The sequence below is a fragment of the Ovis canadensis genome, chromosome 1, assembly GCF_042477335.2.
Source record: "Ovis canadensis isolate MfBH-ARS-UI-01 breed Bighorn chromosome 1, ARS-UI_OviCan_v2, whole genome shotgun sequence".
In the NCBI taxonomy this organism is placed as follows: Eukaryota; Metazoa; Chordata; class Mammalia; order Artiodactyla; family Bovidae; genus Ovis; species Ovis canadensis.
The window spans coordinates 20,824,793-20,838,523 of NC_091245.1; the positions used below are offsets into that span (position 1 = coordinate 20,824,793).

A 13,731-nucleotide genomic window follows, 5' to 3' on the forward strand; every position below is an offset into this window, starting at 1 on the left:
AGTCGTATCCGACTCTTAGCAACCCTGTGGACTGCAGCCTACCAGGCTCCTCTGTCCATGGGATTCTCCAGGCAAGAGTACTGGAGTGGGGTACCATTGCCTTCTCCAACAAGTTCAGTCGCATCCAAATCTTTTCAACCCTATGGACAACAGCACGCCAGGCTTCCCTGTCCATCACCAACTCACAGACCTTACTCAAACTCATGTCCGAGTTGGTGATGTTCTCCAGCCATCTCATCCTGTCATCCCCTTCTGCCTTCAATCTTTCCCAGCATCAGGAAAGATGGGGCTTCCCTGATAGCTCAGTTGGGAAAGAATCCACCTTCAATGCAGGAGATTCCTGGGTTGGGAAGATTCACTGGAGAAGGGGAAAACGCTACCCACTCCAGTTTTCTGGTCTGGAGAACTCCATGTTGCAAAGAGTCGAACAGGACTGAGTGACTTTCACTTTCATAAGGACAAGAACTACCCTTAAATCAAGGCTGGAAACCCAGGGAAGCCAAGAGGTGCTCACCAATGTTCTTTGGACACAGAAGCCAGCCCTGGGTTTGTCTCCCCCTTTCAGTTCCAAAGGTACCTAAAGCCCATAACTCTGTAATCTTTTGTAGATGCAGTCAGGCATTATCTAGGTTTTCATGTAGCCCTCCTAGTACTGTAAGTGTCAGGCACTCATTGCAACCCAGCTACAGCATGAACTGCAGCCTCAGCTGATCCTGTAGCAGGTCCTGCTCTTTTCCCTGTTGTCTATGTACATTTTCTCTCAATGTCATTGCACGATTCTGAGGCAGCTCTTGCACCTCATTTTCTCCCAAAGTGGGAAAACAGACTAAATTCTTAAAATCAAAGGCTAATGCTCCCCCCACCACCCATCCGCCAATGAAGAATCAACAAGGTCTCATTTCAAATTTAGTAAAACTACAAAAGATCAAATGATACCCCCTTACAGTATACATCAGTTGGCCTGGCTCAGGTCATTCCATCCAGAGGAAGAAAGGCTGGCGTCCCCAACCCCTGCAGGAAAGGCCCATCCTGTCCCACACATCCTGGTGGAGTGTAAGATCATGGTTTTAAGCATGAAAATAGGACAAAAGAGGTTTTGTTTTCAAGGCCGCCTACTGCAGCCTGGCCCTAAAATGGCTGAGTGCTCACTTCTGCTTAGAGAAATATTCTTTGCTCTTCTGGACATCAGGCTTGATGGTATCACTGCCAGGCTTCCAGCCAGCTGGGCACACTGCAAGAGAAAGGGTACTGATTAATAACCGGATCACTGGTAAGCTCCACCCTCCTAAGGACAACTGGATGCCTCAAAACCAAATCTGAGCCCTAAAGGGCTTCAACATTCAGGTGCCAAGAGGCCTATCCTCCAGTCAGAACATTCAGCCTTTCGGTACAAAACTAAATATGCAAGTTAATCCTCACCGTAGCCTGAATTACTATACTTAATTTGTTCATGCAGTAACCGAAATTTAAAGAAATTAACAGCTTCATTTTTATGCTGTTCTAAAAACAATCTAAACCATGTACAGCAAAATATTTGAGGTTTTGTTAACAGTGGGTAGTAACATGGGTACTCATGTGCTCTCTGTAATTTTATGTATGTTCCAAAAATGCACGTTTTAAAAAATAATCTTCAAAAGATGTTCTGGAACAGCTGAATTTCCACATGTACAACAATGATGCTGGTCATCTATTCATACCATATACAAGAAATTTACTTAAAAACACATTAACAACCTAAATATAAGAGCTAAAACCATAAATTCTTTTTTAATGAAGGATAATTGCTTTACAGAATTCTGTTTTCTGTCAAGCCTCAACATGAATCAACCATAGGTATACATGTCCCCTCCCTCCCATTTCCCTTCCCATCCCACCCCTCTAGGTTGGTACAGAGTTCCCTGAGACATACAGCAAATTCCCTTTTGCTATCTAATTTACATATGGTAATGTAAGTTTCCATGTTACTCTCTCCATACATCTCACCCTCTCCTCCCTTCTCCCCATGTCCGTAAGTCTGTTCTCTGTCTTATATAAATTTTTGGGTACCATCTTTCTAGCTTCCTTAATATATATGTTCATATACGATATTTATCTTTCTCTTTCTGACTTACTTCACTTTGTATAATGGGCTGTAGGTTCATCCAAAAGTCCATAAATTCTTTGAAGACAACTCACAGAATGGGAAAAAAATATTTACAAATAGTATCTAATGAAGGATTAATAGCCAAAATTAAATCCAAACTCCGATAACTCAACAACAAAAAGACAATTCAAAAATGAGCAAAGGACTTGAAAAAAGATGTATCTCCAAAGATATACAAATGGTCAATGAACACGTGAAAATATACTATCACTAGTCATTAGGGAAATACAAATCTAAACCACAGTGAGATACCACTTCATATCCCCTAAGATGGCTATAGTTTAAAAAGAAAAAAAAAAGACAAAGTAAATGCTGGGAAGGATATAAAGAACCCTTGGTATTGCTGCTGCTGCTGCTGCTGTTAGTGAAGATGTAAAATGGTACAGGTGCTGTGGGAAAGTCTGTAAATTCCTCAAGAATCTAAACACAGAAGTACCATAGGAACCATGAATTCTACCCCTATATATTTATTCTAAATAACTAGAAACAAGGATTCAGATATATTCACCAATATTTTAGCAACATTATTCACAATAGCCAAAAGGTGAAAAAACCTGTTAACAGACAAAATGTAATATACATATGAAAAGTGAAAGTTGCTCAGTCGTGTCCAACTCCTTGCGACTTCATGGATTGTAGCCCGACAGGTTACTCTGTCCATGGGATTCTCCAGGCAAGAATACTGGAGGGGGTTGCTTTACCCCTCTCCAGGGGATCTTCCCCACCCAGGGATTGAACCTGGGTTCCTGCATTGCAGGCAGATTCTTTCCTGTCTCAGCCACCAAGAAGCATACATACACAATGAAGTATTAGTCAGCCTTTAAAAAGAATGAAGTTCTAATACATACTACAGCCTGGATAAACTTTTGAGAACCTTGAAAACATTATGCCAAGTGAAAGAAACCAGACACAAATGGATAAACATTTTATGATTTCACACACATAAAATATTTAAGATAGGTAAATTCATAGATGCAGCAAATTGAACAGAAGTTACAAAAGGCTGGAGGGAAAGGGGAATGGTGAGTTATTTCTTCATGGTTACTACTACTACTACTGCTTATTTGGGATGATGAAAAAGTTTGAGAAATAGTGGTGATAGATATACAACACTGAATGTAACTAGTGCCACTGAATTATACACTTAAAAAGGTAAATTATATCATATATAACCACAGTAAAAACTGACCAAAGTGACTTACCCCCATACCCAAGAAAAATACAAGCTAAAAAATGACGAAGTTAGGACTGTGTAAACCCTAACACTAAGCTGCTGCTTCTATCAGCTGGCTCTTCAGAGATAGAAGGCAGCAGTTTGTCTTCATGTTCCTTAACTCTGCCAAACAAGAATGCCTGAAACACAAAGGGGCAAAGGGGCAGGATCCACAGAAGGTCCTGCTTGTTTCACTAAGTAATTGCCTTCTATACCCTTGGTAAGCAAAAGGTATGAGTTTGAATCTCTCAAACAGTTTATGCAGAAAAGCATAACCTTCAGTCTTTCCTATGATCCTGAGTTAGCAATGGTCCCTGGAAAAACCTGAGGAAAGTGAGATAAGGCGAGCGATCTCTGATATTCCACTCTTAACCTGGTGTTTTGTCTTGCAGGAGACATGTAGTCACCAAAGTCCAGTAACGAAGCAGCAAAAGTCTTGCTTTCTCAAGTGAGAGAAGCAAAGCCCTTTTCTTCCCCTCTAAGGATGTCATAGCCTCAGAGGTCAGACACTACAAATAGCCGTTTGGGAACAAGGTATGGATGCACTTAGCTGCTTTACAAAATCTCCATTTGATCCTTACATAGTCATTGGCTTTAGTGCCACCAAAGGGTTAGAGCACAGGTCACAGTATAAACAAGCTTCTGAGAATAAAGAGCAGCATAAAATCAGAGACCAGACCCAGCAGTTTACCACCAGGGAAACCAAAGATTCTTCTGTCCAGGAAGAAAACACAGCTTTAGAAGAGCCCAGTTACAAACCACGACACAAAGATAGAAGGAATAATGAGGCAGGAAGAAGAACCTTGACAACTTAGTATCCTTGCACTAAGGCCTCTTGGCACTTAAGACTGTACCAATAATCAATCACACAGGAAAGAAAGATCCACACTTGGACTCATAGCCAACAGTGCTGGTTTTTAGAATATGAAGCTCAGCAGAACTGGCTGAGTCCCACATTCACCAGCTTTCAACAGAACCTGAAGTACAACTCTCCCCAACACAGAACGCGCTCAACAATGCCTTTCTCATCATTTTAAACTATGTAAAAAAAGGAGGGCTTTGAATTTTGATCCCAGTTCTACCATTAACTGAATACATGCAGTGTTTAAACAGTGGTTTACTGGTCCTAAAAATAGGAACACAGGGGCTTCCCTGGTGATTAGTGGTGAAGAATCCGCTTGCCAACACAGGAGACATTTCCATCCCTGACCCAGGAAGATCCCACATGTCACAGAACAACTAAGCCCGCGCACAACCATGGAGCCTAATTTTAGAGCCCAGGAGTCACAACTACTGAAGCTTGAGTACCCTAGAGCCCACAGTCCACAAGAGCCCCCACAATGAGACGCCCTCACACTGCAACTAGAGAGTAGCCCCCACTCGCAACTAGAGAAGAGCCCAAGTAGCAACGAAGACCCAACAGAGCCAAAAATTAATAAATTTTTTAAAAATTTAATTTTTGAAAAATTAAAAAAAAATAGGAACATAGGATTTATGTAAAAAATTTCTTTGTAGTATTGTCAGTTCACCCTTTTCTCTGCTAAAATGTAATACAGGTTAACTCAAAGATCCTCCCCCCAAAAAAGTGTAAATTCAAGATAAAAGAAATTTTAAAGAAAAACAGGAACGTAGGATATACAAATATCAGATCATTATGTGGTACACCTGAAACTAACATGCATCTCAATTTTAAAAACAGGACTGTAGGATTATTTGTCAAATAACATGACAGCACCTCATAGAGTGCTTGATATCCACAGGCACTCAAACACTAACTATCATATTATAAGCCATTAAAGACTGCACACAGAAAGCTGTGCTTGTTTTAGTGGGATGGGAAGCAGCAGAGAACAAGAGTGTTGAGAAGCAAGCTTCACAACTCATGAAACCTTGGGTTCAAGAGTCTATCCCAGTAAAAATTAATTTAAAAGTCTATACTACACATGCAAGGGAAAGTCAAATAAAGGGCCAACTTTGCCACCCACTCCTCAGCTCCTTCCATCTTTGTTCTGAACCATTCTCCACCAGAGGGCAGTCTCAGCAGCTGTCTGCTTCAATCCAGAGTAAACCCTACACATACTTCTGCAAATGGTGCCTTCTGATTCCCATTACCTACTTGCCTTCCACTCCAGCCAAACTAGTACTTTCGGGTCCCCCAAACACCACTAATCCAGACTCTTAACTTTCACCTCCTGTAACTCATGAGATCTGAATTGAACAGTAGCAGTGATCACAACTATTTTATATCCTCAATTACATTAAGCTGGGGTAGCTGGGTGGGGTTCAAGATCCCCTTCCCCCTACATATCCAGCACTTGAGCAGACTGAGGAGTTGTTCTTTTTTTTTTTAAATTTTAAAATCTTTAATTCTTACATGCGTTCCCTAACATGAACCCCCCTCCCACCTCCCTCCCCATAACATCTCTCTGGGTCTTAAAACTAAACTCTTAGTTGGAATACGGTGGTCTCATTACAAGCAACAACTCCACTGGGCCAAAGTGGGGAGTTTTCAGAAGCTACAGTCTTGTAAACTGAGAGCCTGGGAGCAAGCAGTTCAGGACTTTATCAAAAACACTTCAAGGAGACTATTTCAGATGAGAAGGACCAGAGCAGTAAGAAAGACCTACACTCTAACGAATGCTAGACAAAAACCATATAATTGAATCTTCTCAGTAATGTTTAGATTTTACAAGGACAGACTCACAAAAACATCTTTAATCCTGAAACTTCTCGAAGGACCTTGAGATTTCATCTCAAACCCTCTTGCCCTAATCCCTCCTCAAAAAAATTTTTATATTGAACATTTATATAATTTGGTATTTGGTGACTATAATTCTTATAGATACAAAAAATATTCTGCACAACAGAATGAATTTTTAAAAGACAAAAATGTTAACACCTATGAGATCCTCCTACACTTTAACAAGTTGAATCTGCAGCAGTAAGTAATTCTAAATGAGCAGGGTAGAAGCTGGGAATACACAGCTGGAACAAAAAGCCTTTATATTCTCCTCCCCAAGCTTTTCTATTACCTCACCCCCACAACCCACTATAATCCAGAGACTGCAATTTCTTAAAGAGACATAATAACCCTTTTCCTATCTGGTAGACTTTGTTCCCACCGTCTTTCCCACCCTATCACTCCACTGTCCTGTCACCAGGCAAACTGGCTTACCTTCCCCATGCTTGTCAGTAAACTGGAAGGCCTGAACTAGTCTCAGTGTCTCATCCACAGAGCGGCCAACAGGAAGATCGTTTATGGTGATCTGTCGAAGGATACCTTTATCATCAATAATAAAAAGGCCCCTGCAAGAAAATATTAAAGGTCAGAGGGAGAGATAGTACAGTTTTAGAAATTGCTGTTAGAGTAAATCAGCAGAAACTGGCCTTCCCCTTAGGTCCTGCATAAAGAATGAAACCATTATGCCATCCACCTTAAACTTACACAGTGATGTATATCAATTATTCTCAACAAAACAGGAAGAAAAAAACAAAATAAGAAACGTCTCCACAGATCACAGCTCTACTTATAAAAGATCTTCAGCCAATCATCCAGTTTCCTGGTGCATATATACCTGAATGAGATGCCTTCATCGGCCTTTAAGACCCCATAGTCCTGAGCAATGGTGCGCTTGGGGTCTGATATCAAGGGAATGTTCATGGGTCCCAGTCCTCCTTGTTTCTTGGGTGTGTTGATCCTACAGTAAAAAAAACACACATACGATCACACTCATTCAAATTCTTCTGTAACAAAAGCATTAACTGTGTCTATCCTACCCCAACGTTGCTAATCTAACTCCCCAGAAAACTTTAAATTCTTTCCATCAGTAAATGGTGGTTTAGTGGCTAAGTTGTGTCCAACTCTTGCGACCCCATGGACTGTAGCCTGCCAGGCTCCTCTGTCCATGGGATTTTCCAGGCAAGAATACTGGAGTGGATTGCCATTTCCTCCTCCAGGGGATCTTTCCAACCCAGGAATTGAACCTGGGTTTCCTGCATTGCAGGCAAATTCTTACCGACTAAGCTATAAGGGAAGTCCAGCGGTAAGTGGCTGAGGCCAATTAAAATCACCAGGGTACACTCAGCTGCAACCCAAGCTGCTTTTTCTCTGCTGCTAAGTTATAAGAGCAACAAGAGGAAGTCAGAGCATTTGCACTCCTTCCATGAGGAGCCAGAAGTCAATACTTGAAAAAGTCTATTGCCAAAGCCTCCTGGTTCCAGTTGCTGCTTAAAAGCTCCTATGCCTGGACTTCCCTGGTAGTCAGGGATTAAGACTTCTACCACGTTTCCACTGCATGAGGCACAGGTTTGACCCCTGGTTGGAGAATTAAGATCCCACATGCCACACAGCACAGCTACAAAGAAAAAAATCCATAATTTATAATTTTCTAAAATAAGCCCATGCCAAATGGACCAAGAGATTTACCATGCCAGGTGACAGAAGTGAGAATCCACAGAAGCACCAATTACTTGGCAGTTCAGTTTCTTAAATTCTTCTGCCCTATCACTGAAAGCAATGATCTCCGTGGGGCACACAAAGGTGAAGTCAAGAGGGTAAAAGAAGAACACAACATATTTTCCTGGGAAAAAAAAAAAAGCCTGTTACCCTTTGAAATAGACTTCCTTGTTTTGCAGAGAATGTAAACCTAAAGACATTTTCCTATGGGAAAAAAGAAGCCTTTTTTTTTTTTTTTTTTTAACTGATGGCAGACAACTGTTAAAATACCAAGATGCACAACACAGATGATGCCTAGCAGCTACTGTAGAACCTCGGCCATAAGAATTTTCCTTCTTCCATGTTAGCTGCCAACTACAGATAAGCACTGTTCAGTCTAATTTTGATCTTCTCTGAGTAGTTAAAATTAACACAAACACCAAGTTCTTCTGTGAAGAAAAGAAAAAACAAGGATGCAATCATCTACTGCCAATACTCATATAATCAGTGCCCAGAAAGAGCTGAATTGCTGGATTCTCTGCCACAAGGCAACAAGACCAACAAGAGAAAGTCAGAGCCTTTGCTATTCTTCCACAGTGAACCACAGTTAACGTGACAGGTAAGGTCTAAGTGATACCTAAATCACCACAAACATGGTTCAAGTAAGTCTGATAGGATGCACAAGCAAAGAAAAAATTTCTAAGACAAAGGTCCCAAAATTCTCCTGGTAGGTAATAGGATTTCTAGTTGGAATTTTATTAAAGTCATTCTGATTACCAACTGAAGTAGATCTTCAACCTGTCAAGCAGTCTCTCACCAACAATTCCAAATATTCACATTTCCAGATACCAGCAATGTTTCAAAATCAAAATATGCTGGTCCTTCTGACACTCACTTCAACCTTCCCCCAGGGTTTTGCTAACAAGCTTCAGCAGGTCAAGCCCAGGAGGGCACAGAGCAACTCTTCCTAAACCTCATGCCTTTACCCTTGGGCCAGGGTCACCTCCCTATGGTACTACTTACTTTGTTTGCCAGGAGGAGCTTTCCTCCATAGGGCCCCACTTATCTGCTCTCATTCCAACCAGTATGTGGAATTTGTTAAGAAATCTAGTCATAGGTTTTACCCAAAAGCTAACTCTATGAACTGCTATATCACCAAGAAAGGTATACTTGACGCCTGAGTCCTTAAGTTTAAATTCTAGGAAATCCGTATTTTGAACTGTCCCAGAATACCTTGCTATTCTAGGACAGTAAAGTAAAAAGATCCTCATTAGTATTTGCCTGGTTTCTACATGAAACTACTTAACAGAAAGGAGAGTTGTTCCAATTGTGACATCAATTTTTCTCTGGGGGTAAAATGTCAAGGGAACATGCCTAAACCCTCAATCGTGACACACATTTTGTAAACTGAACAGTTTCACAGCTCCAAAGACTTGAGCTCTGAGACTTTAAATTGTCCAAGGCTTTAAATTGTAACAAGATAATGAGTGTATCTCCAGTTAAATAACTGAGGAGCAATATTGGGAAGATAATTGAGATATTATGTCCAGATATAATGAAGTAGGCACATGCCTTCTCCAGAAGTAGTTTGGACTTGGAGATCTACCCTGTGTTCACTGATGATAATCACCACTTCAATAGGAAGGCAACAGCCTCTTATCCTAAAGACAAATGAGATGTAAAAATCATTTTACACTCAAACATGACAAGAGATAGAGTGAACAAGCCCTCCCTAGACTGTAATATAATTTCATATTAATGAACTTAATTACTCTTACCTTTGTAGTCAGCTAGGCTGATATCCTTGAACTGACCATCTGGCATAACAGCTGTTGCTTTGAACTGGGGGGCACGGTGCCCAATTTTGGCATTTCCTGAAGACATATTGCTATCAGCTGGAAAAGATGAGAAAGTGAATTAGAAACAAGTCTTACTTTTCTAGACAACAACCTTCATCTATTTAAGAGACTAAGCTGTAGAAATTGTCCACTGGTCTTGAATATACACATAAACTTTTATAACAGTGAGAAGCATGAACTGAGCTTTCCAACTTTTCAAACAAAAATATTACACATCTCTGAATCTCACCTCTGTTTTCATTTTTGAGGGGAGGGACTGTTCATTTAAGATCTTTAAATTTTTATTGGAATATAGTTGATTTACAATGTTGTTTTCATTTTAAAATGGGAATTTCTTTATAAACTGAACTCTTCCTGTTCCTGAACCATCATCAGTACAATTGCATTTTCCTGTGTACGTTTATTATACAGGTGTACAAAGAGAAGAGGGTGGAAACTCTCAAACCTGGGCCCAAAGGTGCAATGCCATAAACACTAAGCACCCAAGCCTCAGAAGCTGCCATGATGCCCTTTCCCTGGACTGCACCTCCATCTGCCTTCAGAACGTGGGAAGCACACGTTCTTTCTCTGGGTAGATTTCCCAAGACACACACCCTAAAGCCAATCCAATTTTTTAAGAGGCCAAGTCCAAGATTATGGCATCTCTCAATTTCAAAATTCTAAGTGTTGTGTTTAAAGCCCAGAAGTCCTTTCAAAAGTGCGTTTACCGAGGGACCAAGATCCTGGAAAAATGGTTAGAACAGGAGTCAATTTATTGCCAAAAAGCAACGTAACACTGGATTCACCCTGGTCAAGAACATGGTAAGATTTAACCCAGTAAGTCATCAGTTTGATAATCCCAAGAAGCTAACTTTTCAAGTCCCAAAATTCTTGGTTCATAATACTACAGCCAAAAGAAAGATTGAACATCGACTGTGACAATTTTTTTTAACCGCTTAACACCTATAACAGCAAACCAAAAAACCCAACCAAACACAGGAGGTGACCCTAATATACATGTCCTCCTTATTCAAACCTTTTCCAAGGGATCCCTACGTCCACTAAAGCACGACCAGGAGCGGGAGGCGGGGAAGCTGGAGTTCCACCGGGTGTGTCCCCTTCAGGAAATCGCCCCTTGAAGGTCCCTGGTGAAAGCCACTCCGCCAAAACCCACTTCTTGTACCCTCCCTGCCACTCCCATCATCACCCCCACCCTAGCGTCTCAGAAAGCTCCAGAAGAGTGCTCAGTCTTCACCGAGGACATTTAGAATCACTACAAACCCCATTCTGCAGGTGGAAAAATAAAGACGGAGAACGGAATCTTAGTAACTTTCCACACCTGAAGACCGGGAACAACCTCTCCTTCTACTACACGATCGACGGATAGCTCTCAGTTCCTGATCAGTTTGCAGATTCACTCGAGAAGTTTCCCCTACCCGCCCGTCAGGAGACTCCATCACCACCAACCCGCCCAGACGCCACGCCAAGCCAATCAGCGCTTTCTGCTTGTATTGCTGGGGGTAGGGGAGACTCAAGCTGCCGTTAGCCTCGGGTTTCAACCTCGTCCCCGCACCCAAAGGAGCCCCACACGAGGGTCGCTTCGCCTGGCCGCCTTCTTTGTCCGAGGAGCCCAGCTGAGTTCAGCGGGCCCCGAGGAGAAGACGGGAAAGGTGACGGGCGGGGCGGGGGCGCGGCCCTCATACTCACCAGTTCCAGAGAAAGAGGACCGATACCAGCGAGGAAGAAGACGCGCGAGGCGTGCGCGGGGCGCTGCCTTTATAGCCTGTAAGGCTCTCGCGAGAGTCAGGGCGGGCCGGGGGTGCAGGCGGGGGAATGGGGAGGGGGATATGGCCAGCACACCGCCGGGACCCGACGTGCCCTGCCAGGATGACTCAGCGCTTTCCCTTGCTGGGGGCGGGCTCCCGCCCTTAGAGTACCAATCCCCCTCCCCGCCGCCGACGGTTGAGGCCTGAGTTTGAGGCGCTCTTTCAGTCCTTTCAGAACACGAACGCCTCCTCCTTGTTCGTAAGGCTACGGGCACTCGCTGCTGCTCACGGAAGACTACGTCTAACCAAACCCTGAGGAGAACGATCTCTTCAAGTATTTCTGAAATATTCCGCCCCTGTTTCCGCAGCCTCTGCTCTAGTACTGATCCTCCGTGTGTGTGTGTGTGTTAGTCGCTCAGTCGTGCCCGACTCTTTGCGACCCCATGGACTGCAATCCACCAGGTTCCTCTGTCCATGAGATTTTCCAGCAAGGATCCTGGAGTGGGTTGCCATTTCCTTCTTCAGGGACTGATCCTCCGTAACCCTCATTATTTAGACAGCCTCTCTTATTGTTCTTCCTTATAACAGGGTTGTTGCATTCCAGCTCCCCTGCATGAGTTCCTTTCCCATTCACTCCACTGCGGCTGCAGGAAATCTTTCTGAAATTTGATCTCATTCATTCACCGCTCTGATTTGTGGTTTATAGAAACTGGGGCTCTGTCTTCCTGGGTTAAAACTCTTGTTATTTTATGTGTGGTCTTAAGGCAAGAGTCTTAATCAATCAGCCTTAACTTTTCTCGCCTGTAGAATGGGAATACTATGAATTCTTTGTTGAGATCATCTCTAGCTTATTTAGCAATTCTCACACATGAAAGTGTTAGCTGTTGTTTTTAGTTTAACTCATCTTGCTCCTCTGTTGTAACTCCCAGGACAGGGAGTAACTGTTTGAAACCTCAGGCTTTTGTTCGAACGTGCAGAACCTGTTCTCTCCTATTTGGCCTGCAGAAAACGTGTCAGCTGAGGCATTACCTTCTGGTGAAACTCTTCTGACTTTCACTGATCCTCAGAATTCATTCCATCCTTTCTGCTCAAACAGTAGCCTGCTTGGTCACAACCATCTCTGCGCCCTCAAGTCACAACATAGCATCGGCTATAAAATAAAGAGTATTGAATACATATGTTAGGTAGTTAGAATAGGAAACAGGAGTCCAGAATGGCTGTGGCTAAAAGGCAAGGAAGGGAAAAGCCCGCGAAAATAGAACAAAGGAAGGTTGAGGACTGGAATGAGGACCTCAGGTGGAACAAACAGCACTCCAGGCTAGCCCAGTTTACATAGGGCAGGCCCAGGGGGAGGAAAAAACATAACGCATAGTACTGTGTTCCCCTTTCTGCCCACAGCCCCCACTACCTTATCTCCTTTGGAGCTTATAGCAGAATAAAAAGTAGGGAAGTGCTGTGTCATTCTGATTGAGCATCTCAAAAATTTTTTCGCATTTATCATCCTACCGCACAACAGTAGTGATTTTTTTTTCCTTTTTTTCCCTCTCTGCCTGAGATGAACAGTTATTTGGCCATTACTCATGTCCTTCTTTTTTTCTTTTTAATTGGTCATAGCCATCCATTACTGTGCTCAATCAAATTTTATTGTTTTTTTAATATCTATAATATTTTCCTTTATTTATTTATTTTTAGTTGTGCTGGGTCTTCGGCACTGTACCTGCTTTCTTTACTTGCTCTGGGAAAGGGGGTTGCTATGCTTTGTTGTGGTGAATGGGATTTTTATTGAGTTGGTTTCTCATGTTACAAGCACAGACTCTAGGCATGCAGAGTTCAGTAGTTACTGGCCCAATGGGCTCAGTTGCGTTTTAGCATGTGTGATCTTCCTAGACCAGGGAAGATCCGTAATTGAATCCATGTCGCCTGCATTGGCAGGCAGACTCTTATTTACTGCACCACCAAGGAAGCCCCTCATTTACTTCTTGAGGGTTCAGGGGAAAAAAGACATTCAGAGTTTAGTGTTTTTGTGTAATCAGTCACTCAGTCCTGTCCCACTCTTTTGCGACCCCATGGACTGTAGCCCACCAGGCTCTTCTGTCCATTCTTTTGTCCAAGGGAATTTCTTAAGCAAGAATACTAGAGTGGGTTGCCGTTTCCTTCTCCGGGGGATCTTCCTGACTTAGGGATCAAACTTGCGAATCCTGCATTAGCCTCAGAGCTTAATAGTGGATGGTTATTGCTGTTAAACCAACAACACACAGTCCTACTTCACCCAGAATAAAATTGCCATTTATTGTATCTACCATGTGTCAGGCCCTGGGCTGGGCACTTGAGTTTGT

General features: G+C 42.6%; 1 protein-coding gene across 2 annotated transcripts; it reads right to left on the reverse strand.

Annotated features, from left to right (window-relative positions):
- Positions 1 to 893: 893 nt before the first annotated feature.
- Positions 894 to 11,789, reverse strand: PRDX1 (peroxiredoxin 1). 2 transcript variants are annotated; one of them, XM_069590214.1, is made up of 6 exons: positions 11,337 to 11,789; positions 9,570 to 9,686; positions 7,783 to 7,936; positions 6,932 to 7,054; positions 6,532 to 6,662; positions 894 to 1,231 (listed from the first exon to the last, which is right to left on the reverse strand). In XM_069590214.1, exons 2-6 carry the CDS (start codon positions 9,673 to 9,675, stop codon positions 1,146 to 1,148), a joined length of 600 nt encoding a protein of 199 aa, XP_069446315.1. In that variant the 5' UTR covers positions 9,676 to 9,686; positions 11,337 to 11,789; the 3' UTR covers positions 894 to 1,145. The 2 variants fall into 2 exon arrangements, with proteins under 2 accessions (XP_069446315.1, XP_069446304.1); XM_069590203.1 differs by having other exon boundaries at positions 10,969 to 11,347.
- Positions 11,790 to 13,731: the final 1,942 nt, after the last annotated feature.

Coding starts and splice junctions, on each gene's coding strand:
- PRDX1 (XM_069590203.1), bottom strand. CDS start 11,086: ATGGAGTCTCCTGACGGGCGGGTAGGGGAAACTTCTCGAGTGAATCTG. Junction 7,937..9,569: donor CAGCCTAGCTGACTACAAAG/GTAAGAGTAATT, acceptor TTTTTTTCCCAG/GAAAATATGTTGTGTTCTTC. Junction 6,663..6,931: donor GATGAAGGCATCTCATTCAG/GTATATATGCAC, acceptor ATTTTCTTGCAG/GGGCCTTTTTATTATTGATG.